Raw genomic sequence first — 27459 nt, forward strand, 5'->3', positions numbered from 1 at the left:
TACCTTTCCAGTGTTTCACTGGTCTCCCCCATTGTTACCCCAGTCTACCCCAAAACCCTTCCAGTGTTACCCCAGTCTCCCTCAAGTCAAAGTCTGGCCTTTCCCACCTCAGCCACTTATCTGCTCACCCACTTCCCCATTCACTCAGTTCCCATCCACTCGTGTTCAGTCACAAACATTCAAACTGGACCTCTCAACTTACCATACGCCAGCTCGTCCTGACTTCCCTCGACTCTCCTCCACTCCAGAGTTTCCTGAGGAATGCTGCGCTCTGCATTTCTGTGGAAGCTGGGAAGTTCCTGTAAAATTGTGCAGCAGCTTGGGGGGGATTTCCCATCGATGTTATTGGTTGGAATATCTAGGTCAGTATGTTTTAGATATGTTATCTTGAATGTTTGCACTCTTGCTGAACAAGGCAGTTGAAACAAGTATTTGTTTAGCTAACTGACAAACATTCATTTCAACTCGGAATTTGAAAGTTATCACAGAATGCAGAATCTAACTTAAAACCAATGCAGTTTACTTTCTAAATTAATTGCTGTTAATTGCTTAAATTAAATAAAAACACCTCTTATGTGAAGTTAAATTATAGCCTTAAAAGAATTGTGCTGTATTTGTGATGGGTGCTGACTTAGAAATTTGTCGCTGCATATTGATGAGGACATTCAACACATTTTATTTCAGTTGAACAACATTATTTACATTCAACAACCACGTAACATCATAAATAAATCTTTTTACATTTGTAACAGTTTATACATCTTTCTTTCTAAAAGGTCTTTAACATAATACAGAAACCTTGTGTTTTTTTTACAGATTGTACAGGCAAAGCAGGAGAATGATAAAGGCACTTAATATCTTCACAGTAGTATTAAGATTAACACTGTATACAGAATGTGTTCAATATTACTGACTATTTTGAAAATGAAATAAACTCCTCTTGCCTGCAACATGTCAAAATTGACAGGCCTTTTGCCTCTTATTCAGTTCCATGGGAATATTAAAAACTTCCTTTAAAAAAAGTGTACATTTCCACCAGGGTTACGTGGAAATTTCATAAAACAATTTAGCAAAACACAAGGGAAATGCTGACTATCTGTGGCAGACGCAAGTTAAAAAATGTTAGCTCCATTACCCATAAGAATTACAGTCTCACAAGCTGTAAAGCATGTGGAGAAAGTGATGACCGTACCAATACGTTTTATAGCATGTGCCGAGTCATATTTTCTGGACAATCAAAACGATTAATTTTTCTCACACTTTGGGCACAAGGAATGATCAATACTAAAAAATTCTACTGAATTCACTTGGAATCCATCAAAGAAAAAATTCAGGATTTATCCGTGGAATACTAAAAGATTCCCAATTCCCACTGAGCAAAATGTAATTTTGCGAAACTTTGTACCAAGTTTTATTGTTTTGTTAATAAAAACTAAAGGCATTTTGAGCCTGCAAAATAAATTGTCAAGGAAAGCACATAAATATGTCCAAATAACAACAGCTACATTTACAACATTGGTTAGCCAAATATTGGCAGATCATAATATGTTTGACTAACCTTATCCTCCTTTCAAAATATTACAGACTTGTCACAGGTTTGATGTCAATTCAAGTAGTGTAATGCAACACCATATTAAAGAGATACTGGTTTAAAGAGCACCAGAAGAACTCAGAGGAAATGAATTAATACCAAAACATGTGCCAAGGCAGCGAGAGACATTTTATGGGCACTTTTTACATCAACTGTTGGCCCCAGTTCTAATATTTATTTGCTAAATTTAAACATTGCAGTAAAGTATTACATGTTTTCTATTTCCAAAAACAATTGTGCCATCGAAGAGTATTATACTACATTTTTATTTACAGGCAATCCAAAACCTACGGAATCCAAAACCTACGGAATCCAAAACCTACGGAATCCAAAACCTACGGAATCCAAAACCTACGGAATCCAAAACCTACGGAATCCAAAACCTACGGAATCCAAAACCTACGGAATCCAAAACCTACGGAATCCAAAACCTACTGCATTCAAAGATTTAAGCAAATGACAGACAACAAATATTCAAGTCAGATATATTAAGTGGCCAATTCTTTTCAAATGGCTCAGTATTGCAGTCTAAGTATTATTACAGTAGTTTGAAGAGAATCAATAATACTTAAAATTGTAAACATCAAATCATTTACAAACCAAAATTACTGTCACCAGAGATTTCCATTGCCCCCCCCCAAACCAACACATTTAGGGCCACAAAGAGGAAGTTTTTTTGCCTTGTTGCTTTAGAGTTGTGGCCAGAAAAAGTTATTTATATGTACAGACACATATATAAAACAAAAAGACCAAGCAAAAACATTTTCTCTTAAAATAAAATGTTTGTTCTGATTTTACATGTTTAAGATTAATTTACTATACCAAAAAACCCGCAGAAGGATTTTTGATGAACTTTGTCTATTGCAGGGTGCAATGTAAACAAAAAATTTTTGAAGTTTACAAGGCAAAAATTAGATATTGTTTCTAAAACAAACTGATTTTGCTATATATGCACAAACCACATGGATCCATAGGATACAGAGAAAAAAAAACGATGATTTTGTTTATCCACAACTTATTGAATGAAACCCTAGTTTTTACTCACAAAGCATACGTAATTCCAAATGATGCCTTTCTTCTGCATCTAGCACAATATTCTGCTCAAAGAAACTGTTTAGATAAATTACTGATCAGATAGAGCATTTCCCACAAGCAGTAAAGAGTCAAGAAGCCAAGTTGTTTTCCTAGAACTATTCGAGGCAGAAAAAGTGAGAAATTCTTGCAACTTTAAAAAATCTTTGACTTGCAAAAACCAATGATAAAATTAAACCTTTTTAAGTGGACAACTAAGCATTAAGGATATGCCAGTGCTGATCGTATCACAGAATTAATTGCTTTTGGAGGGAGTCTGGAGGAGGGAGGGGGGAGTGAATCTCCCTGCTATGCTAATTTATTAGATTTCTCGTGCACTAGCTCCATGCTGAGTATAGGCACGAAACTGTATTAGGTATGCAGCGGTGGATTTTAATGTGTTATTTAAATTTCAGTCCAGCGGGTTTTAGAGTAGCTCCCTACTTTTGGGGAGCTAGCGGCCCGACTCCGCTGGAGTGAAGGGACGGCAATTAGGGCTCCCTAGAGGGTCACCACTGCGGGAGGGGACTGGCGATCACGGTGGGCAAGGAGGGAGGTAGATGGGGGTTTGGAGCTGGGCCTGAGGATGGTCAAGAAGCCAGCAATTGGGCCGTGGGGAAGTGGGGAGGGTGGGGAGCGGAGAACAGGCAATGCGGGGTCACGGAGCTGGCCAGCAATCAAGCTAGCCAGCGACTGGGAGGCTGGCAGAGTAGGGCCACTGCGCACCTCAGCGCTGTCAGATTGGTGCATGCGCAGTAGCCTGCTCAGTGTGCTGATGTCAGCCTCTCCAGTGGGAATAGCCCCCCCTCCCGAAATTTAATGATATTTAAGGTGGTGCCTCTGCAGTGCACAGAGCGTGGGAGATTCTTCTCTGAACTCCAACTGAAAAAAAAACGTGAATTGCTCCAGTTTTCATGCAAATTCAACACTAAGAATTTTTTCTGGGCGAATTCCAGCCTGGACCTTTTAGATTCAGGGAGTCAAAGACCAGGAACTCAGTTTTAACTGTGTGTTTGTGAATGGGTTTTACATGAGTTAAAATCAAGTACCAAAGTTCTCAAGAAGATATGCATAATGAGCTGCTGTTTGCAAGCTTAGCTCCATTTGGTCAGTGCAATCAGATGTATCTGTAGGGGATGAAATACTTAACAATAGATACTGAAGATGTGTGATGTAGATGGTTTTAATAAATGATACTCATTACATTTGGGTGGAGTTGGTGAGGTCACTGGATTAGTAATCTAGAGGTCCAGGCTAATGCCCTGATGACATGGGTTAAAATCCCACCATGGCAGCTGGTAGAATTTAAGTTCAATTAATTAAATCTGGAAGTGAAAGCTAGTCTCAGTAATAGTGACCGTGAAGCTGCCACTGATTGCTGTAAAAACCCATCTGGTTCAGGAACGTCCTTTCAGGAAGATCTGCCATCCTTATCTAGTCTGGCCTATATGTGACTCCAGACATATAACACTATGGTTGATTCTTAACTGCCTCTGAAATGACTCAGCAATCCACTTAGTTCAAGGACAATTAAGCATGGGCAACAAATGCTGGCTTTGCATCCACATCCCATGAAAAAGAAACCTTCAATCATTGTTGGGATTAATAAACTTATATTACTCCGATCAGCGAGGTCCCTACAAATCTCAAGATTTTAAGGCTGGAGATTTGTCTTAGTGCTATGTCAATATATCTGGAAAGCATTATCAAGCTTATGACATGCAGATATTAACTCTCCACTGACACTCTCTCAAAGTAAACCTTTACACAAAGGTACTTGAACACTTAGGAATCTCAGTGCTCTTATTGATGATAAAAGGAAAATGTTATTTAGTGCACTGCTATACTAAAGTTCGAAGCTGGAAACTCAATTGCACCATCATTGCTCAACTTTCCCAGGCATTGGTGATTGAAGGCATTCAAAGTGTTCCGACACGTTGACCGGAATTTTACCGCACACCCACCCCTAGCATTTTCCATTAGCCTCGGGCGGGATCATACAAACTTCGGGCAGACGTGCCAGTAAAATTCCACCCATAGTGTTCGCATGTATCTAACAGAAATATCAACCACACAGCACTGGTGAGATCCAGGCCAAAATTCTCCTGTCTCACCTGCTGCGAGAAGCGTAGCGGGCGAGACGGAAAATTTGGCAGACCATTCAAGTATTGAACTCGGGTGGGAATTTCCAGTCTTGGGGTGCAATCCACCGGAGAATCCTTGCCCTAGATTACTCTTATGACATTGAATACGACATCTGAGGTTACTTTCCTGAACCATCCCACTCAGTTGATGTGACGCTAGTCAATGATATTTCATTCTTTATGACAGGATATGTAGATGGTGTTTCCACCACAGATTAAGAACTCAAACGTTGTACTTTTCTGGTTTCAGAGAATGTTATTTACCGACTAAAGCAAAGTTCTGTGGAAAGCTTTTGGAGCCATAGGGCTGAATTTTCCCAACCCACCTGCCACAGGAATTGTAGTGGGCAAGACACTGACCATGCAAAGATCTGTTGACCTCAGGTGGAATTTTCCAACTTGGGGCAAGTGTGGCCAGAAAATCCTGCCCATAGTGTCCTGTTTGTTTATCCATAATTTGGGTAAGAAAGGCCATTCTGAAGCCTGTTCTTCCAGGATACGTAACACATCTGAGTGAACCGGTTTGACAAATATTTAGAACCAATACTTATGACTGCAAGGAATCACAGTGATGAGCTGCAATGTCTAATTAACACCAGCAGAAGGTGGCAGCATGATCATGCAACCTTTGAATGGTTGTTTTACTTCTCGTAAGTTCACGAAATCATCGGTGGTCGAAACTGGTGAAGTCGAGGGTAAATTTTTTCACGTTCTTCAGGTATGGTAGGCTTTTCCATCCATAATCAGCCCATTTATTACCCTTTGATCAAAATCATTTTCATCCTTTATATCGTTGTGGCAAATTGGAGATAAATGGAATTGGAGGGCAAGTTTAAGGATGAAAACAAGGGGAATTGTAACAATCTGCAGTGTAATAATACCAGGATAATGCTTCAAGGAATAATATCTGAATTAAAAATGACTCCACTCTTCAACCTACATATGCTATTGTCTGACTCACAAAGCTCGAGAGCAGTTCAATATTTTTTGTTGTTACAAGGACATCACAGTCTGTGCTGTTGAGAATTACATTTGGAATAGAATACTTGCAGGATTATTGCTTGCAGTCCTATCTTGCTGCACATCGGTTCACAATGGGGGTGGGGGGAATGGTGTGTCTTCTTCAGCTTAGAAAACCTTGATAGCATGGCTGTCAATTCATTGCAAACCATCATTATTCTTCTTTAAATATAGTTTGTTGAATTAAATACAGTTAGATGCTGTCAGACAATTCCTGACTAATGTCTCTAATGTCCAACGTGTGCCCATTTGTTAATCCTTTTGAGTTCCAAGTTTTTACTGTGCAGTCACTGAAAGAAATAAGTTAGAAACACATTTAGAAAACATATTTTGATCAGGAATCATAGTTTTGGTTTCGTAATGAGGCATTGTTACATCATGCAAATATAGTGTTAGAAAATAATTGAAACCATTTTGCTTTTCTACTTGTTGGCAGTATAAATTCCTTAAAACACAAACAACCATGGAACGGTTACAGCACAGGAGGCCATTCTTCCCTCCACGTCTGTGCCAGTTCACTGCAAGAGCAACTCTACCACTCCTACTCCCTCGCTCTTTTCACAGATCCCTGCAATTCTTCTCTCCTCAGGTGCTTATCCAATTTCCTTTTGAAAGCCACCCACAAGGTGACCTCTACCACTCCCTCAGGCACCGCATTCCAGATACTGCATTTAAAAAAAAAATTCCTCTTCTCACATTTGGAGATTGCCAAACTCCTTAAATTTGGTGTCCTAACATTCTGCCAATGAGAACAGACTCTCTGCCTCTCCCCTCTGCTGAGGGTCCTCACAGCTCAGCGTAAATATCAGAGGCAAGCCCACCTCTAGCTGACTGACTTGCTCTGCTTTAGTTGTTATGAGGCAAGACCTCTTGCCCTCTCCAGGATGAAGTCCCACCTCATTGAGATACCGGTCAATCAGAAGCTAGCATATTGTAGTACCTGCAATGCCAGGCAACGGTGACCATTGCCGATATTGCACCAAATATATCAACGAATTACATAAAAACTAGGAGCCGGAGGCAGATACTTGCCTGAAGTCCGAACCACCATTCAATAAGATCATGGTTGTTCAGCATGGACCTGCAGCTAAGTCCTGGATCTCGCCAGGCCCAGGCTGCTAAGTCCCTTGAAGTGGGATGGCGAACATGTTGGATAGAATGGGGAGGAGGATAGAAACAGGGAGGGAAAACCGTGGGAGAGGAGCCTCTAATTGGCACTATTGGCTTGGGAAGCAGGATCCCACCACCCGCTTTGACTGGTCACAAACCTGCTGGGCTAGATGTTGGGAGCAAGCTTCTCCTGCCACTCGTTAAATCAAAGTGGGTTCAAAATGAGGCACTTACACAGGTATTGATTGTTACTTAAGTGCTTCAGTTGTCATCATAAAATCATGGCTGGGACAGGCAGAAACGTGATGGGAACACTGTTGGCAGCACAGTGCCCTATTTGTGGGTAACCCTCCAGTTTTCCTGCCACTGGTCTCTTTATTCCTGAATCTCTTTTAAGTTTGCACCCATTATTTTATGTTGTCTGTTTTTGTTCTTCCCAGACACATTTCCTTGTATCTAACTTTATCTACCAGGTTTCTGCCCATTTCACCAGCCTTTGCACATCCTCTTGAAATTTATCATTATCCTCCTGATGGTACACAATACTTCCAAGTTTTGTTTCATCTGCAAAATTTAAAATTGTGCCTTGTATACACAAGGCATTAGCACGTATTAAGAAAACTAGTAGTCCTGGTCTGGACTGCTGTGAAATCCTACTGCATACGTTCTTTCAGTCTGCAAAAGAAAACATTCAGCACTTGCACTCTGTTTCTTATCACTCAGTTAACATTATTATCCATGCTGTCAACGGGCTTCAACTTCACTGGCAAGCCTGTTATGTGGCACTTTATCAAATACATTTTGGAAGTCTATGTACAACACATCGGCTGCCTTCCCTTCATTTACTTTGATTTATCTCATCAAACAACTGAATCAAGTCAGTGAAATGCAGCTTTTCTTTTACAAATTCCTGCTGGCTTTCCTTAATTATTTCGTATTTATCCAAGTAATAGTTCATATTGTTCTGATTTTTCCCACCATCACTGACTGGCTCGTAATTGCTGGGTTTATCTTAAGACCTTTTTTGACAAAGGGCGTAACATTTGAAATTATCCAGTCCTCTGGCGTCCTCCACACCCACAACCTTCCATACCCCCACCTCCATAGTTAAGGAGGGTTCCCATTCTTACTTCCCTCAGCATCCCAGGAATCATCCCAAATAGTCCTGGTGAATTATCAACTTTAAGTAACGGCTTTCTTTGGCATCCTCTATCAATTTTTATCCCATCCAGTATCTCAATTGCCTCCTCTCTCACTAAGACTTTTGCAGCATCTTGAACCTTAGCAAAGCCAGATGCAAAATCCTAATTTAGTATCTCATCCGTTCCCTCTACCTCCATGCAGAGATCCCCTTTTTGGTCCCTAATAGGTCCTACTGCTCCCCCTAATTGCTTTTTCCTATTGCTATTTCTATAGAAGACTTTTTGATTTCCTTTTATGCTGGCTGCTAGTCCCTTCTCATATCTTCTCTTTGCCTCTCATTTCCTTTATAATTTCTCCTTTGAATTTTCTACATTCAACCGGAATTATCAACTTGACATCTGTCATAAACACCTCCTTCCCTGCTTGTTCTTACCCTCTTTCCCCTAGCCCTCATAACCCTACCCCTCTTGGGAATGCGCTTTGACTGTGCTTGAACCACCTCCTCTTTATATGCAGACCAACATTCATTTACAGTTCTGACTGCCAATCTTGGATTCCAGTTTACTTGGGACAGATTCTTCCTTATCACACTGAAATTGGCCCCCCTCCAATTAATTATTCTTAGACTGATTGCTCCTTGTCCTTTTCCATTGCTAAGACATTTTCTAATTCCCCTTCAGAGATTTGCCAATTACAAGGCATTTTCAGGTGAAATGGTAGAGATTTCAAGACAATGCACATTTCAATGCCTCTCTTGGTCCATCATCCAACAAGAGTTTATAGTCTGGAACGTGGATCGTCAAGTCATCTCGTTCACTTAATATACAATACTCTACTCCAATGAGGCACTCAAAACATTCAGCCTGGTTCAAAATGGCCACAAACAATTCATATCCACGTCATTTTTAGTTTAGAAGAATGAGAGTGATCTTATTAAGATATAGAGGGGCACAATTCTGCAGCCGTTCATGCCGATGGGATTTTCTGGTCAAGCCGCATTGTACGGAGATTTGGCCGAGCGCCAAACTGTATGTTGTCACTTGCAACGGCAGAGTGTGAACAGCTGAAGCATTCCCCCAATAATACTGAGGGAACTTGATCAGAGTGGATGCTGAGAGGATGTTTCCTCTATAACGAGGGCTGTAGTTTCAAAATAAGGAGCCTCCTTTTTAAGACATAGGCAAAGAGGAATTCCTTCTCTTGGAGGGCTATTAGTGTTTGGAATTCTCATCCACCCGTGAGCAGTGAAGTATGGGCCATTGGATATATCTCAGGCTGAGTTAGACAGGGCAGCATGGTGGCATAGTGGTTAGCACCGCTGCCTCACAGCGCCAGGGACCCGGGTTCGATTCCCACCTTGGGTGACTGTGTAGAGATGCGTGTTCGCCCATGTCTGTGTGGGTTTCTTCCGGGTGCTCTGGTTTCCTCCCACAGTTCGAAAGTCGCGCTGGTTAGGTGCACTGGCCATGCTAAATTCTCCCTCAGTGTACCAGAACAGGTGCCGGAGTGTGGCAACTAGGGGATTTTCACAGTAATTTCATTGCAGTGTTAATGTAAGCCTACTTGTGACGCTAATAAATAAACTTTAAACATTTGTTTTAATTGACAAAGAAGTCAAAGGTTACAGGGATGAGTTGGAAAGGTGGAGTTAAGGCCACAATCAGATCAGCTATGATCTTACTGAAGGTCTTACGGAAGCTCTCCAGCGTCTGGAGAGAGAATACAGCCAATGTTTTGAGTTTGGATGACCCTTCATCACAGCTCTGATGAAGGGTTATCCAGACTCGAGATGTTGGCTCTATCTTCTTTCCACAGATGCTGTCAGACCTGCTGAGATTTTCCAGCATTTTTCCGTTTTTGTTTCAGATTCCAGCATCGGCAGTATTTTGCTTTTGTGATCTTATTGAATGTGGAGGGAGACTCGAGGAGTTGAGGAGCCCACATCTGCTCGTATGTTCTTTTACTTATCCCTTTCTAGTTAGGAATGCATCTTTATTCTCCCTTTTTATGTCCACCACGAAAACCTGCAATTAGCTTTACTTAACTGAATTTAATTACACGTTCAGAGCAAATTCTCATTTGTCATAAAGATTTTGATTGAAATGTTGCTCCCCTTTCTATGACTGTGAAGCAATTTTAACAATCTAAACATTAGAAAACTAGCATAGTGCAAGCAATGGATAACCATCAGTGCCAATCTGGGTTTGTTCAACAGGAAGCACAAATGAGACACATCTCTCCTCTCCTCTACTCAGTTCTCATCAGCAATTTTTAAAATTAAATGCAGCTAAAAAGCATCAAGTCATCCAAAGGTCACAGGCAGAATCAACGAAAAGGGTGTAAATGCTGAAATTATTTCAAAAAGAAAAAAAACTGTTTATATGGTGTCGACAAAAGAATTATTTTGCTTAGGCAACTATCATACTCAAATATTTCTATTCTTGGTAAATCAAAATAGAAATTTATTTGAATCCCAATAAACTGCCATATTTTACCCCCAGCAATCACAAAAGCTTAGACCTCTTGCCACCTTCTAATAACATAATTACACCCTTCTCACAATTAGATATCTGCTGTCAACAGTTTACAAAGAGACTAATTGTTCATTGTGGTTACAGGCAACATAAACCTTCACGTTTCCATTTAGCCATTCAAAGCTCGAGAATTCTGTAGAATCACAGATGAAACAACACGAAAGATGCATGGATGAAAAGAAATAAGGAATATAAAATAAAAAGGGAATGGAAGAAAATACATTTAAAGTAAGTGCGCAGATTTTTCTTGGTGTTAATATTATTCCCACACTTCAGTGATTATAGTGAAACATGGAAGGGATATGATACGATAAGGATAACTGAGTTGTGTTTAAAACTGTAATGTTTTCCTAGCTGAAGGTGACATGAACAGATGTATGACTCAAAATGAATTCCAAGTTTTGACTATAATTTCACACTTTTCTATACAAAGTAGGTTTGAAAATTGGACACCTTTTCCAGTGTGGGCAACAGAAGTTGAAGAGAAGGTTTTGGCTTTGGCCTATTACTGGGAGTTTCAAGAGGGCTAGTTAAATTCAGCCCCAGGTTTCAGTTTACTGAGTGGAAGTTCAGTATTGCAAAGGCAGAACTGGACTAACATGACATAACTTATTCCTTAACATGATGATTAGCACTTGTTGTCATAAAAGACTAAAAACACTTAGAAAAGAGAGTTAACACTTGAATCTAACAAAAGAACAATACCCAATTTTAGGGCAATGTGAAGAGTTTATTAGAAGAAACTAAAATTTGTTGACATTATATTGCATATCAGCTTTAAAAAAAAACCCTCTGGCCTTAAATTTTCAAGTAGTGAAATTTATGGCTTTCACTCTTACTCAGAAAGGCTTAGAAGACAAATCACCATACCAATGAGCAGCAAAGAAGAATCAAGTACGGAGCAGAGCAGAAATCAGGAGATTAAGGTATACTACTGGCACGGCTCTTAATGGCAAGGACACGTCGAGGCAAACAAGGAGTAAGGCCTGCAACATAATTCCATAGCTTCACCCGGCAATCGCTGTAGCAGAAAGGGAAAGAGAAAAAGAGAGATAAAGGGACATAACACAAGTTTGGAAGATGTGAGAGAGAAAAAAAGACCCAAGGATTTGTTGCTGCCCAACATAGGAACTGCAGATGAAGGTTTCTCCTTTTTATCATCCAGTTATCAAATGTTCATTAAGAAGAGTATAGCCATGTCATGAAATTAGACTCTCCTCTCCCATGCTCTAAGTGGAGCATGTTCCAGGGTTAGATTAAGGCACAATCATAGAAATACGATGCTTTTTTTCAGTAATTAAAAACAACCCATTTAGCAGTGTGTAACTATGAAACTAAATGGCTGTGCTCACAATGTAGACTTTTGATCTTCTTGCCTTTAATGTATTTACAAAACTGTAACAGCAGCTATTCCTGAAGAGTCCAACTATATTGAAGTCACAACACACTAATTTTTGATGATACATAAACCAGTGGGAGATATTCAGATTTCCTTCTGTTTAGGAGAATTACACAGCAAATACCAGAAAAGGGCCAAGAGGAAAACCTAATGAGAAGAAAAATCAAGTTTTCTTTAGTGAAAAAGGGTGATGACATTCTTGTTCACAAATGGGGGGAGGAAAAAAATGCATCGTTACTGTTACATCATTACATGGAAACAACATATATGAATGTGATTTATGTCATTGGATCAGGTATTTATAAATGGAGGGAAAAACATAATGGCACTAGTTATATTTTAAATTACCTCTGGGGTTTTAAAGCAAATATAGCTTAAATTCCCTTACTAGTAAAACAATTTGATTGCAATATTTGTAAAATTTTAATGAAAACGTCCATCTTCGGGGAAGTATATCAACACATTATATAATGTCTATTTCTGAAATAGCTATGAATAATCTCCCATGCCCCTTCAGTTGATGAAGTCATGTTAGAAATTTGGTCTTATACTGTTAGCTTCCAAACTGCTCTCCAATCACATTATTTAAACTTTCTTCCCTCTAATTTCACAGTTTATGTTTTTTAATAAAGTCACAGTATGCAATCCCTTTCTATTTATTTAAAGATTTAGCAAATGTAAATTTACCAATGATGTTTTTATCCAGCAGATTCAAATGATCCATACTGTTTTCAGTTTTCAGCCTTGGTTTAACTTACCTTCACTTCTATGCCAAGTATTAAAAGTTAAAACTTCAGTTTTATACTGCAGAACAGTGCATTGAATTTAGCTTTTGGGACACATTTTTAAAACATACATTGTTGCATCATTTTCTTCCCAATGAATGGAGTTTTGTATAGTATAATATCTTAACTTTTAATTGAAATTTGAAAGGATTCAGAAATTCTTGACTCAAACTTAAAGATTCAGGCATCCTAAACTAGTCAATTAACACAGAAGTAAATGAAACTGAACTGTGCCATGTATAAATATTCCTGTGGCACTCAAAAGTACACTACAAAGAAGAGCAGAAGAACATTTTAACCAGTGTATCAGCAGCCAGAACTAATGTTCTGTCCACTCCCTGAAACTTCACAGCAATATCTTCTCCCTCATTAAACAACCATGTCCTTTCTTGGCAGAGTCACTGCGTTAATTGATTCCATTGTAAACCTGCGTGTGTGTTCATGGCATACCTTGAAGCAGTGAAAATCCTGCTGGAGTTTGTGCAGATGGCATTAATGGGACTGTCATGGCCTCTGATCTCTCCCAGTGGCGTAAAGTTGTCTATGTTCCAAACTTTAAGCATGCCTCCTCGGCAACCACTCAGCAATAGATCGCGACCAGGTACAAATGCCAGAGCACACACCCAATCCTTGTGAGCATTAGGAATTTGCTAAATGAAATTAAAATGCATGTATTAAATACACATAAAAATGTAACAAAACATGATTTACCTAAATGAATGTATTTCTCAAACGCTTGAGAAAATTAAGCACAAAGTATCTTTAAATAGATGTTTGTTGTGTCATTTCAGAATTTGTAAAGATTAAATTATAACAGAAAATGTATTCTTTAAAACAGGAAGATGGACATTTCTATTTGATACCCAAGTCCCATTTAAATTCCAGTGATAACTTTGATGATGGAAGAATGCTTTGCACCAAACATCCAGGTAGATGTCCCACCAGTAACCTTCAAATGTCTGCCCATATATAAATATGCATACCAAAAATATAGTTGTGCCACAATATGTATGCAGTACTCAAATTTATTAAAGGGACGCTATATCCCAGAATTGACTGAAATTCTAAAACTGGATCACCATGAGTTATCATTTTATGAAAGTGCAGATATAACTAATGAGAGCAGCCAAGATGAGTGTGTCCAAAAACTGTCATGAATAAAGTAAGGAAAATCATATGACATTTTATGAATGTTTCTCTCTGATATGATGGTAAACAGATAAATGTTTTCTATTTATTACATAGGAATATATGAAGCAACAAGGAGAAAATGAATTATAAAGCTGCAGTTTTTTGCTCAAAATGCAAAAACTAGACGTTTGTTTTGATACCTGTATTTGCTCCTGACGTTCCAGGTCCCATTTTTTAATTCCATTGTCTCTGGATCCACTAAATAGAATATCTGCATGGATTGCCAGAGATTCAATACCATCATAGTGTGGAGGCTCAAAATTATGAGTAGGACCAATACTTCCAAGAGTATTTGCAGCAATTTCAAACTTCTATAAATCAAATACATAGCTGTTAATATTTAATGAATTAATCCAAATTCAAGCATTTTCAGAATGCAACTCACAGCAATTCAGATTAAACTCTGAAAGAACGTGGGGCTAGATTTTCATGGAGTTGCAAAGACTCTGAATGGGATGAAAATGGAAGCTGTTTCTGGGATTCCTAATTCCATTCCCAGGGTTCCCAATTTCCAGGATTGCCCTTGATGGGTACGGGCTGGTTTGGGTTGCAAGACCACACGCAACACTCCCTGAGCTGGCTGACTCCACTGTGCGAATAGGCATGTCCTAATCTTCTGCAATTTTAATGGAGTCAGTCCAGCTTTTCAAAGAGTTGAGGTGTATGTCAAGTCAAAGATGTTATGAACCGTAGCATGAAGAAGACTTTTGAAAGATATATTTGAAAGCTTCTCCTCATGCTCTTGTGTCAAGGTATGCCACTACCCACCCCTCAGTCGCCCCTCATGTCTCCATGCCAAGTTACGTCCCCAAACCATCTCTATGGCCTCTTATGCTCCTGTACCAAATATGGCACATGACTTTCTACTTATTATAAGGTTAAACTCAATATCAATTAAAAAAGATAGTCCAAGTTTCTTTCTGAGTTGTTTTTGTATAATCCAGAACATCATTGCATTTTATTAACCTAACAACCCATAGTATACTGACTGTATAACATGGTGCTAAAATATACTTGAAATACCAATTCATTACACCAGTAACTTAATGTTACAATTTAGACACCTAAAGGGTAGATTGCTACTTTGTCCATTTTAGATTTTAGTCTAAGCATAATGAAGGGTTGCTACTGGGTGTGTGTGAGGTGGTGATTTATAATGTTGTGCTTGAACCGCAAAGAACATTACCTTCACATAGTGATCTTTGGATCCAGTGATGACCAGGTCATGTTTTGTTGCCATTTTCTCCACTGTAAGGCACATCACTGGACCGATGTGGCCTGTGAGCTTCCCTATAGCTTGAATTCTACAGGAAGACGAAGAAAATAAAATAATACTTTAGAAGATCAAAGGAGGTCAAGTATGTGAGACAACTAAGATTCCTGTACCAAGAAACCAGCATTACCACTGCAAAGCAAACATTCTAAGAAAAAGTAACATCACTTTATTTTCCCCTCCAAGTTTTACCATCCACTGAAATGACTGACTTTTAAGAATTAATTCTTAGGTTGTGAATTCACTGTCAAGGCTGGCATGTATTGACCAACACTAGTTATCCATGAGGGAACTGCCTTCTTGAACTGCTGCAGTCCCTGTGGCGAAAATGCTCCCATAATGCCGATGAACCAGCCACGACGAAGGGATAGTCTCCAATTCTGGATGGCGTGTACTTGGGCAAGATCTTGAAGGCAAGATCTTGCCCCGCTATGTACCGTCCTGAATTAGAGACAACTGCAGCTAATGCAAATTGTTACCATGCATTCTGTAGATAGTACACACTGATTGCTAGTCGTCACAGGGTTTGGTAGTTAGGTTGATTAAGTAGACTTCTCTGTTCTGGAAGTTGTTAAAATTGTTGAGCGTGGTTGTAGTCATCTTTATCAGGCAAGTAAGAAACATTCAGACTTTTGCTTTGTTCATGTTTGAGAAGTTTGGGAATCAGCAAGTGATTGTTTTTTTTTGAAGGATATAGCCAGTTTCATAAGTAATCATCTTTAATACAGATTTTAAATATGTCAGAAAAACTATTGATAGCATGAAATTATCAGGGAAATCCGATAAATTGGAATGTTTTCTGCTAAATGTATAGTTTTTAAAAAACTATGGAAAATATAGGCTGTATAAAGGCAGGGTCAGTTTGGTTGTGTTCACGGAATGATATGTTGATGAACCTCCCAACACTGCGAACGTATGTTTACCCAAGGCAAGCTGATAACAATTAGATGCAGAAGGGTTTGAATGAGGTGTTAAGGGTTCAAAGGAGGAGACAAGTTGTGAACTTTTCATTTACGTTGAAATGAAGGTCATTAAGTTTGACTTCTGAAGAGATTAGTTCAGATAAACAAAGATCAAAAGGGAAAAACTGTACATCAGAAACATTCAACTTATGTAAGCATTGCTGTTGCAGAGCTCAGTCAACAGCAGAAAAGGCTGTTTTAAGTCCCAGCAAGCCATGTCTGTGAAGAAAGGCTACTTGGAAAAACAGTTCTTTTGTTCTACCTCAGAAGAATCCTCAAAGAGATATAATTGCCTGGTGTGGTAACTGTTGCTGAATTTTGTTTATAGTTTTTAAGAACTTATTAGATGCCATGGAGATTTGGAGAGAATTAGTTCTGAAGGTAGTGAAATAAATGTGTTTGGAACTGGTAAAGTTCGTGATACTGTGTATAGCCATTGTTTTAGTTCAGTACTTCAATTGACTGTATTATTGTTTATTTTACTGTTTAATAAATATTTATTTTTATGTAAAATCATCAAAAAAGGTCCTGGACATCATTCTCTGGTTTTTAAACTTTTCCTCACTTTATATCAAATTGTAAAATACAGTTGTGAACAGTTGCTTCAAGTTTCTCTTCTGGGTTTTGGAATGACCCAGCATTTACCATCAGCCAACTTCTTAATAAATGAAAAGAATAGTCAATAGTGAGGAATCAAAAATATCAGTTACATAATTAAGAACTTCCAATCTTGTCATGTAGATAGAAGTTAAAATTACTTCTAAATGACATAAATATAAAGCAATGAAACATGATCAGTAAAAGTGCCTTACTTCTTAAGATCCCAAATCCGAACAGAGTTGCCAGTAGCAGCATAGAGGAGTGTGCCAGCAGGATTCAGTGCAATCTGATTGATCTGGTGCTCACCTTGTGCAATACTCACAGTGCGACTAGCTGTGCTGGCACAAGCATCACCTGAAATCACTTGACCAGAGGAACTGATCATAGAAAAAAAAAGAGATATAGTTATTTGTCTTTAAACTGTTGCACATTAACACCCTGGAATCTATTAATTCAAATTAATTCATCTTCAATTACTTCATGAAGTGCCTTGCTACTTGTTACTGGATCACTTTAAGAGTTATCTCTTTAAGAAGCTCAACACATAGATAAGCCAGGTACCTGGATATCATCATGCGACCTGTAGTTGAGACCAAAACGTTGTCGGATTTCAAGAAGAAATTAGATATAGCTCTTAGGGTTAAAGGGATCAAGGGATATGGGGTGGGGAGGAGGAGGAGGAATAATCATGATATTGAATTCGATGATTAGCCATGATCAAAATGAATGGTGGAGCAGGCTCGAAGGGCTGAATGGCCTACTCATGCTCCTAGGTTCTATGACCAGGAACCACAGTCTCTCTCTGATTGGGATTTTCCAGCTGCGCTCGCCCCAAGACCAGAAAATTCTGCCCAAGGTCAACAGATCTTTGCATGGTCTCGTCCCACCTGCTTCAATTCCTGCGGCGGGCAGGACTGGAAAATTCCAGACACACTCTGCACTGTAATAACCTCGGTCAACGATCTGTCTAGAGATTGCTCTACTGATTGTACTGATGTGATGATAAAGAAACTCCTCCTGAGATCCTGGAATAAACGGAATCCATGTACTTCATTTACATATTTAACCTATTTTCATGTTACATGAGGATAAAACAAGAATATCATTCCAGCTCCCTGCAAGCTAATCATCCAATCTCATTCCAGAAGATGCACGTGAGCTGCTGTTACATTAGGAAAACTTGATAATAAATTGATATTGGACCTGCTATCAATCAGATGTGCTCTTGCTTTCCCCATTCCCAAACAGCAATCAAGTTAAATTAACTTAATTTTCGCTCAAATGATCCAGTAAAATTATATGAAGCCCTGCAAAGCTACTGACTTAATCTTGCTTTTCTTTCCTGAATTTCCTTGTCCCTCAAACAAACTCTTAATTTAAAAGTGGAAAGCTAATGGCAAAGCAAGAAAAACAATCATCAAACTGATCACAATCAATTTTAAATATTATTTAAAATCATGAAAGGTACTCTTTGCTTGGTTGTGTACATTGTCTCCAGTGAATCTGGCACTTGGGGCAGGATGTTCCCAATCCACCTGCCATGGGAATAGTAGCAGGCAGGACAAGACCATGCAAAGGTCCGTTGGCAAGCGAGGCTGGAAAATCCTGTCCTTGAATCGCCTTTTGAGCACTGAGTTGTTATGGAGCTGAAACTGAAATTCGAATTCTTGATGAATTAATTCCATCAACCTTCCTTGTGACCTGAAAATAATCCATTTATATTTCTCTCTGACACTTTCTATTGCTAGTATACTTCCTAATACAATGAACAAAATAAAACCCTATATTCCAAATCTTGTCTGATCAAGATTTCAAAAAAGCTTTTACATAACCTGGTTAGATTTGTAAAGGAATCCAGCTATAAAAAGGAGTTAGAAAGTTAAAAAGGAGTGATCTTTCAATCAACTAGTGATAAAAAATATAAAAGCAGGATTCATCTGCTTGACAAAGGTGAACATGCCTGGGCACACTTGTGTGCTTGAGGACACTAACATCTTGCAGCATCGGACATTGTATATTGTTCTCATTCTCTACCACAAGACAATTTCTGATGGACAAAACTGTTTCCTGAAAGTCATGGATATATCACCAGAGAATTGATAAATTGTAAGTTATCACAGTATAACAATGGATAACCTTATTTTCTATGGGTGCCCCTCAAATCACTTGTCAACTGAATCTGGGAACTTAATTCTAATCCTAAGAGACAACTGTGTAGTTTTGAAGTTATCACCATTTGCAGACCTCAGTCTGTTACTTCAGAAGATGTTGTCCAGTGCATGTGCTGCAGCTTCCTGCTGGGGCAGTTAAATAATTTGGATTTTAACTGGAAATCGATAGTTACCCCTACCTTATTTGGGAATTAGAGGGAGGTGAATCTACCTGGAGAGAGGTGACACACCCATATGTAAAAAAGATAAGTTTATGAAGCTTAGAGACAGTACACATACTAGAACCATAGTGTGGATTTTTAGATTCATTGAATTCATTCCATCATTTCTCACAGTAAAGGTACAGCTACTATAATCATAGAATCATTGAATCCTATAGTGCAGAAGGAAGCCATTTGGGCCCATTGTGTCTGCACCAACCTCAATCCCATCCAGGCCCTATCCCCATAACCCCATGCATGCACCCTAGCTTGTCTCTCTGATACTATAGTGCAATTGAACATGGCCAATCCACCTAACACGCACATCTTTGGACTGTGGGAGGAAACCGGAGCAGTTGAAGGAAATCCACGCAGGGAGAATGTGCAAACTTCACATAGACAGTGGCCCAAGCCAGGAATCGAATCTGGGTCCCTGGCGCTGTGAGACAGCAGTGCTAACCATTGTGTCAATGTAGTGAAGAACTGGGATAGAGGTATCTCACTAAACTCTGACATTCTACTGAGGGATTTAAATGCCACTTTAAATGCTGGTGGATATCTTAAACATCTTACTGTAACATTAACTGAACATTTACAGATGTGCAATAAATGCTGGCAATGTTTACATGTAAAAAGAGTGATTTTTAAAAATTAGATTTAAGACCTGGATTTGCTATCATAAACAAGATTATATTTTCTCTTCTTAGAACTATTAATGCTGTGATTGATTTTCCATCAAATATAAACTTCATTTTGGTTCTTTTAATAAATTTTATTATCGTTCAGGAAATATGTTGGTTGGAATTCTCCAACTTTGCATGCAGCTAGGGTTTTCCAGTCCCACTGCAGTTAATGGAGATTTGGCGGAGTGCCAAATTCTCCACTCTCCTGGCAGTAGCAGTGGGTCATGCGACACTGGATAATTCTGATCATTGTCTCATATAGTCTTCCATATTAAAACTTGAGAATCCATCTCAGTACCGTCTTCAGTCAGGAGGTACATGGTTGAGAAGAGATGTCTGGACTCTTATAATATTGGGTTGTTATAATCTAAAACCTGTTAACAAGATTATCTGGAGAACAATAATATTCTCTCCTGATTCATGTTCTTCAGGGAGAGTTAGATTAGTTGTTCAGACCCATTCAAGTGCCAATGAGGTCTTTCTTTCTCAACTATAAGTGACAGTGGTTAAGATCGTATGCCTGGTCAACAATAGTCCTAAAGAGGAGCCAGGATTATAATTCACTTCAAGATGTCCGAGCCTCTCTAACGATATAAATATACTATTCACAATGTTAATTACTTTATTGTCTGAACAATAAAAGTTAAATGTATAATATCTACCTTTCCCTTAGCAGCTGACTGTTTTACAACTTAAGCTATTTTGAGTCAAGGCCAACCTTTCACTGACGTTTTTGATTACTTGTTTTAACCGTACACTTCAGTGATGTTTTTACCAGGTACTAATCCTGTTCCAAATAACTTTGCTCCTTGCAATTTCTGGTCTATCACTATAAAAAAAAATCCCATTTTGTCTTTCTAAGATCCAAACTAAATGAGCTCAAACTTCCCCAGACTGAATTCTGTTTGTCATAGTTTGGGCCACTTAATTAACCTACAGGGCAAATTTTCCTGTCCTGCCTGCCACAGGAATCATAGCAGGTGTGGGGCAGACCATGTTTGAGAAAATATATCTTGTCTTCTAATAACTTCACCATAATTTTTAGACTTCTAACTAGCTATATTTATGCTGAAAATTCAGGCCTACGCTTTTCATTTTCTTCAACAGAACAATATTTCAACAATGATTCCTTGTTGATGTTGAAGTTACTCTCTTTTCTGTTTGAAGCTTGTATTTCTACATTCATTTTCTTTTCTTGCCCCTTACAGAATTCGGATAACTTTACATGCATTTAAAAATCCATCAGATATATGAGTTAATTCACAAAGTAACAAGTGGGTAACTACACAAATAAACCCTTTTCAGCAAACTACTCCTAACAAAGATCCTATGCGGTAGGAATGCCCGTCAGCCGCAGGTATCGAGGAAATATAATTTGCAAAGAGAGATTAGCCATTTTTAAATGAAGGAGTAAAGCTAGGTAGATATTCTATTGTTTAATTTAATGATCTTCAGTTCACTGAGGAGAATACAAAATAGCAGCTGATGTTCAAGAGATTGCACATGTTCTGTAAAAGGACCAGATCAGCAATAAACTTCTCCTGTTCAACACTTCTTATTTTTGTTATTAATAAACATAAAGTTCAATTAGAATCAGTGAAAGGGTTTAATATTTGTGGCGAATGGTGTTCCCATTAGACAACAGAGCCAGTTTCTTACGTTAATGTCCTGATGCATTTGGGGCTCTCGCGGATGTCCCAAACTTTGATGTATGACGTGGAGACAGTAAACACGAGGCTGGAGTAACTGCAGTACTTGACAGAGACCACATTGTTTGGATGTCCTTTTAGTGTACTGATTTCCTGTCCAGTGGCCAAATTCCATACTTTACAAGTGCGATCTAAATGAATTACAGATTGAAACATTGAAAAAGAAACAGAAAACTCACAAATCCAAAATAAAGGGTGAGATTTTCCAGCTGTTTGTCCCAAAACTATAAAATCCCACCTGCGGTCAACAGACTTTTCTATGGCTCGCCTCTTTGCTCGTTCCGATTCCCGATAAAAAAACCATAATTTGATTTTAAGTTAGAATTGCATTAATAAACATGGTCTCCCAATCATCAAGGAGAAACACATATACCTAATTATCACACAAAAGTCCTCCTGATTAATGAAGGCAACTATTTGCACATTTACACAAACAGCAAAATGCGTCTGACAAAGAGTCATCCAGATTCAAAACACTGGCTCTATTCTCTCTCCACAGATCCTGTTAGATCTGCTGAATTTCTCCAGCATTTTCTGTTTTACTTTCAGATTTCATCTTCCACAGTATTTTGCCTTTACATTTGCATCTCTACCTTGCTCTCACTGCTGCCTTTTATGCTTTCTGTGGGAGCAAACTCACGCAGACACGGGGAAAACATGCAGACTCCACACAGACAGTGACCCAAGTCTGGAATTGAAACCAGATCCCTGGTACTGCATCACAAGTTTTACACAAAATTTCTGTCCTGGGTTGACTCAAGCCAATATATTTTTTAAAAGCATTTAGTTTTCCCATTTACATTAAATGTTGTTTTCTACATTTATTGGTTAACACAGGAGCTTCCGCTTACTCCATTTCTCCTTTTCCCCCCCAGACCTCAGAATTGCCTCTCTTTAAAGAGCTGGGAATTCCTGTTTATTAGTTTTACACTGTGTTGGCACGACTTGTTGTCCAACAGCGTGACAACAAACAGACTAACATTCGCAATTCCTCACACACGGGGTCCCAACCTCAGCCAAATAGTCCACAAGGTGGTGAAATGAAATGGAAAAGGAAATTAATCTACATTACTCCCCACCTTTTCAACCAGCTGGTTACATTGTGACTTCTGGCACCGCTCTGTGTACATGGCATTTGGTATGAGTGCGTAGCAAGTGACAAAGCTGGAGAAGAAATGGTTTTAAACCTTGTTGCAAATATGGTATCTGAATCAACTGGAACAATTCAATAGCTCTTCCTGAATTAAATATGCTGGAATTGGAGGTCATTTCTGCAATTAAATTCTGCAACACCACTTGCAATTATAAATCATCATAAATATATTCTTCATAATAATGCTGACGATTTCATCATAAATAGCAGATCTGAAATGGTTTGTGTTATCCAGTGAAAGATGCTTCCTTTCAATGTCAGTATTTCAAGAATCAATTTTCAGGCACTGACTGATTTGCAATCAGAAGACACTTGAAATAGTCAACTTATTTTGAGTGGAAACAAAACAATTCTTGTCACATGAATCTTGCAAGGTAATCTTCTGCTGGTTCAATGTAATATGCAATCAAGCTCAGGAAAAAAAAAATGATCATATGCATCAAATCTGGAAACTGAAAGCAACTTGACAATGTAATGTAAAGGCAAAATTAGTTTGTGTTAAGCAGATTGAATCTGCTTAAGGAATCATGGAAAACAAGTCAGGGGTGGAATTTTCCCATCCCACCTGCCCTGGGAATCGGAGCAGGACGGCCACGGACCATGCAAAGGTTTGTTGACTTCAGGCAGCATTTTCCGGTCTTGGGGTGAGTGCGGATGGAAAATCCTGCCCTGCGAGTCAGATTTTCCTCTTTACTGCCTCACAGATTATGATAGGCTTGCTTACTGACATTGGACCAAAATAACCAACTTTAAAATATTTATCTAAACATTTTATGAGCGACAGACCTCTTTGGTGGTGGCGGGTGGGGGGGGGGGGGGGGGGGGGTGGTGCAGGGAGATTGAGACCTCTCATTTTCACTGTTTATTTCAATAAAAGGACAAAGCTCACGGGGATTATGTCAGCCTGTTGAGACTAGCTTGACGGATCTTTCACTAAATGCGTCCAGCTAGAAACCAAAGTTCACCAAAAGGGTTAGAAAGAACAAACATACCAGAGGTGAAAAATCAGTTTCAACACCGCTGCACCACCCAGCTTCCACATCCCTCCCCCGCCCCTCACTAAGTTCTTACCTTTTGAGCCCGTGAATAGCAGGTCATTGGTTGCATCCAGACACAGCACCGGCTTAGAGTGCCCTTCAGCAACAGAAATGCATTGCAGTGGGGCAGTCCTGCTGCCCTTGGCACCACCAACTGGATTAATCACACCCCTGATAAAAGAACAGATGATCGGTTAACACAAACCCCCTTGAATTTAAGTGTTGTTCTCAAGGTAGTAATGGGTTTATTTGGAATGGTAGCTACTTACTAAAAGAACAAAAACACATGGGGTGATTTTGATGAAAATCCTATATTACGTTCACTTTCCAAAGTCAAGAAAAAAAAATGCCATGTTGATTACTCATTCAAACACCAACATTCCAAATCTAGCACACTTGCAACATTATTAGTTTATTAAATCTTATTCGAATATGAGGTTTTGGCCTTTTACAATATTTAGAAGCACAAAGTATAAACTATTTATGGAAAGTAAATTACCTATGCTCTTAGTTTTGGTCAATTTGCATTAATTTTGTGACACCTGAATAAGCACTTACATTAAGTCAAAGTTGGCAATAAAAATGCTGCACTTTGTAAAAAAAAAACAAACATATTTGCTACTGAATGGAGTACCATGAGTTCAGAGGGAGATAGAGTTTGTGGGGAGAGCAATGAATTTGAGTTAGCTAATGTCATGCTCGCACTTTGTGGTGTCATCCCAAATGTTATCCCTTAAATCATCCCTGGTCAGGACTTCAATTATTTAAATAATTGAGCAATCAATTTAATGTTCCTGGCTTGCTGGCCAAATTGACCCCCCGACCCCCTAACCCCACCACAGGGAAGCTACCAGCTTCATGGAGCCTCTTTGCTGAGAGCTTGGGCTCCATCAGAGGAGGGAGTTCTGCCTCAGAAGAGAGGGATGCACCCATAGCCAAAACTTTGCTACTGGAGGGGTTTCCTGCTCAGACCTTATGAATTTATAGTTTTCAACTTATGTTTCTGAGGTTCTCCCATTTAAGTTGCCCTTGAGATCCTTTACAGGACTGTGAGCATAGAGGCAAACAATTAGAAAGTTGTCTCTGTGGAAAAGAGATCCCGTCCATCTGACTTCTGGCAAGTATGGACTGAGGAACCGCATTTGATTCAATGTCGGGATCTTGAAGCTGGCAGGAAAATCCTACCCACTGTAGCTGAAATATGTACTACCCAGGTTGCTGTACAACTGTGACGATACTGTGCCTTTAAGAAATCTATTTTAATCACGTTTCTTTGCAGGCTTTTTCAACCAGCTCCCAGCGTTTTATTTTGGCACCGTTTTGCCTGCAGCCAATATTCTCTAATTATTACTGAATCAGCATAATGAACCTCATGTTTATTTTTAATCTGGGCTAATGCAGTGTCCTCGGATTTTATGATCCTTCTGGAATTGCAGCGTGGAGTATGATTGTCAGGCCAGGTGATGCCTAGGGACAGTTTTTTTACCCCACAGAAAAGTCCAAGGTTTTAGTTTCACTTTTCTCAAATGCTGTTTAAACTTGAGAGAGAAGGCAGTGTCTCACGTTTTCCCTCTCGCTGAATTGGAAATTCTGCTGTCTATGAGTTGCTGTTAGAAGTTGGTGGAGGCAGGATGTGTTTCTGTCTCTCTCTCCAGAGGCTTTTTGGAAAGTTTCATGACTTGGAGGCCTCAGTTTTAATCCAACATTCAAAGGAACAATTCACATGGCAGGTGTTAAAAAGTTGCAAAGTATAGCATCGCATTAGTATACTTGTGTTTTGTGTCAAGTCTAGGAAGGGATGCACGTTTGTGCAGTGTTGTTTGACTTGGAACATCATGGATAGCTAGCTTTTAGGATTTACACTATGTCATGTTTGATTCTTGTAATTGGTGAAAGTTACACAAAATCTTTTGAATACATTTTAACTGTGTTCTTAAATAAACTTTGTTTGATAAATGTTTCCTAGTGGGTTACTTTGATCATACCTGGAGTGCAACACCTTATGTTCACCCATGCCAAATTCAAATATCAAAACTTAGGGTCTAGGCTATCTTCATAAAAAAATCCTGGAGTTTCTGGCCTGGGTTTTAACAACAACAATTTACTGAAGCTCCTTCAAATTCAATGGTACTTCCCAAATGTACAATCTCAATCTCTTTGAAGGCCAGGAGGAGCAGATGCATCAAAATACCATGTTTCGGTTCTGCTCCAATACTCACACCATCCAGACTTGGATTTTTATCACTGGACAGCTTTTGCCCCTCTCTCAATTTTTACACTGAGAATAGTTCGTGTGACATCGACTGTATCAATATTTCTGCTCCCCTCTCACAAACTCTAACCTTTCTCCCTTTGAACTCATGGTATTTCAGTCTCTCCATTTCCAACTTTGACGCAAGGTTGCCAACAATGGTAATGCAGTTGCTGTTTGGCAAGCCGACCTCCACAAAGCAGAGGAGACAACACCAACTCTCTTGGCACCTCCTCCACCTCGCTCTCCCTGGACGATGAAACCCCTGAGCGTCCAGGCGTTGTTTCCAAGGCTGTCTCTGACTTCTTTTCTCCACAACTCCAACCTCAGTCCCCCAACACTGCACAAGAACTTGTACCTCCTTTCCAACATCTAGAAACAGCCCCTCCCCAGTAGGGTCATCACTTCAGTCTATTTGTACCTCACAGAACTGATTTTTTGCCCATCTTGTTTTTTCACCTTTTGCTTCAGTCTCTTCTTACCTACACATACCTGACTGTTTCAACACCTACTGTCATTTTAATAGTGTCCTGGCCCCAAATCTCTCCTTTTCATTATGGGTGTCCAAATCTTCTACTCCTCCACTAGCATAAGCAGTTTATAAACAGTGTAGGTAGAGATTTAAATTTACAAAGAGGATATTGATAGATTAATTAAATGGGTAAAACTGGGATAAATGGATTTCAATATAGGCTAATTGAAAGTTATTAACATAAAGAATAGAACAGGGTATTTCTAAATAGTGAACAGCTAAAAGAGTCAAAGTCCAAAGACACTGTGGTCCATGTAAACAGATTATTAAATTTTCATGAACAGGTACAGAAAATAACCAGAACGTCTAATAGAATACTACTCTTTATATTTAGATGTATGGAATGCAGGGATACAGAAATTGTGCTTCAGCAATGCAAAACCCTAGTTAGCTCAAATCTGGAGTTGCGTGCGCAGTTCTGGGCACCATACCTTAAGAAGGATACACGTGTTTTAGAGGGAATGCAGAATAAATTTACCAGGATGATACTGGAATTCCCAGAAGTTAAAATTACAAGGAGAGATTACACTGCCTAGAGTTGTATTTTTTGGAATTTATAAAGTTGGGGTAATTTAGAAACACAGCAAGTAGGAGCAGGAGTCAATCATTCGCATCTGCTCCGTCATTCATTATGATCATCCAACTGAGTAACCTGTTCCCACCTCTTCTTCCATCCCATCCCCCACATCCTTTCATCCCTTTAGCCCAAAGCACTCTCTCCAACTCCTTCCTGAAATCACGTTTAAAGGGTGCCCTGATCATAGCAAAATAAAGACACCATCAACCCCCCCCCCCCCACCACACATACACATGCACGTCATCCTCATCTCCTCATCCCCACCCTTCCCTGGTCACTCTTTGTATGAAGGAGGATTTTCTGCTTTCTGTCTAATGCTAACT

The 27459-nt window shown here is 39.2% G+C and overlaps 1 protein-coding gene across 4 annotated transcripts in view; it reads right to left on the reverse strand.

The window, feature by feature from the left end:
• Window positions 1-658: 658 nt before the first annotated feature.
• Window positions 659-27459, reverse strand: part of kif21b (kinesin family member 21B) — a 159092-nt gene continuing 132291 nt past the window's right edge. For 2 of the 4 annotated variants that reach the window (XM_080210035.1, XM_080210031.1), the window contains 8 exons: window positions 23811-23947; window positions 21537-21717; window positions 17036-17200; window positions 15175-15292; window positions 14129-14299; window positions 13248-13447; window positions 11484-11634; window positions 6039-6116 (listed from right to left, as the gene is read on the reverse strand). In XM_080210035.1, coding sequence (XP_080066161.1) covers window positions 11535-11634; window positions 13248-13447; window positions 14129-14299; window positions 15175-15292; window positions 17036-17200; window positions 21537-21717; window positions 23811-23947 — 1072 coding nt within the window. In that variant the 3' untranslated portion in view covers window positions 6039-6116; window positions 11484-11534. Of the gene's footprint in view, window positions 6117-11483; window positions 11635-13247; window positions 13448-14128; window positions 14300-15174; window positions 15293-17035; window positions 17201-21536; window positions 21718-23810; window positions 23948-27459 lie in introns of all 4 variants that reach the window. The other 2 variants (XM_080210034.1, XM_080210033.1) reach the window with 2 other exon arrangements.

This window comes from Carcharhinus amblyrhynchos, chromosome 22 (genome assembly GCF_965287045.1).
Source record: "Carcharhinus amblyrhynchos chromosome 22, sCarAmb.v2.hapA, whole genome shotgun sequence".
In the NCBI taxonomy this organism is placed as follows: domain Eukaryota; kingdom Metazoa; phylum Chordata; class Chondrichthyes; order Carcharhiniformes; family Carcharhinidae; genus Carcharhinus; species Carcharhinus amblyrhynchos.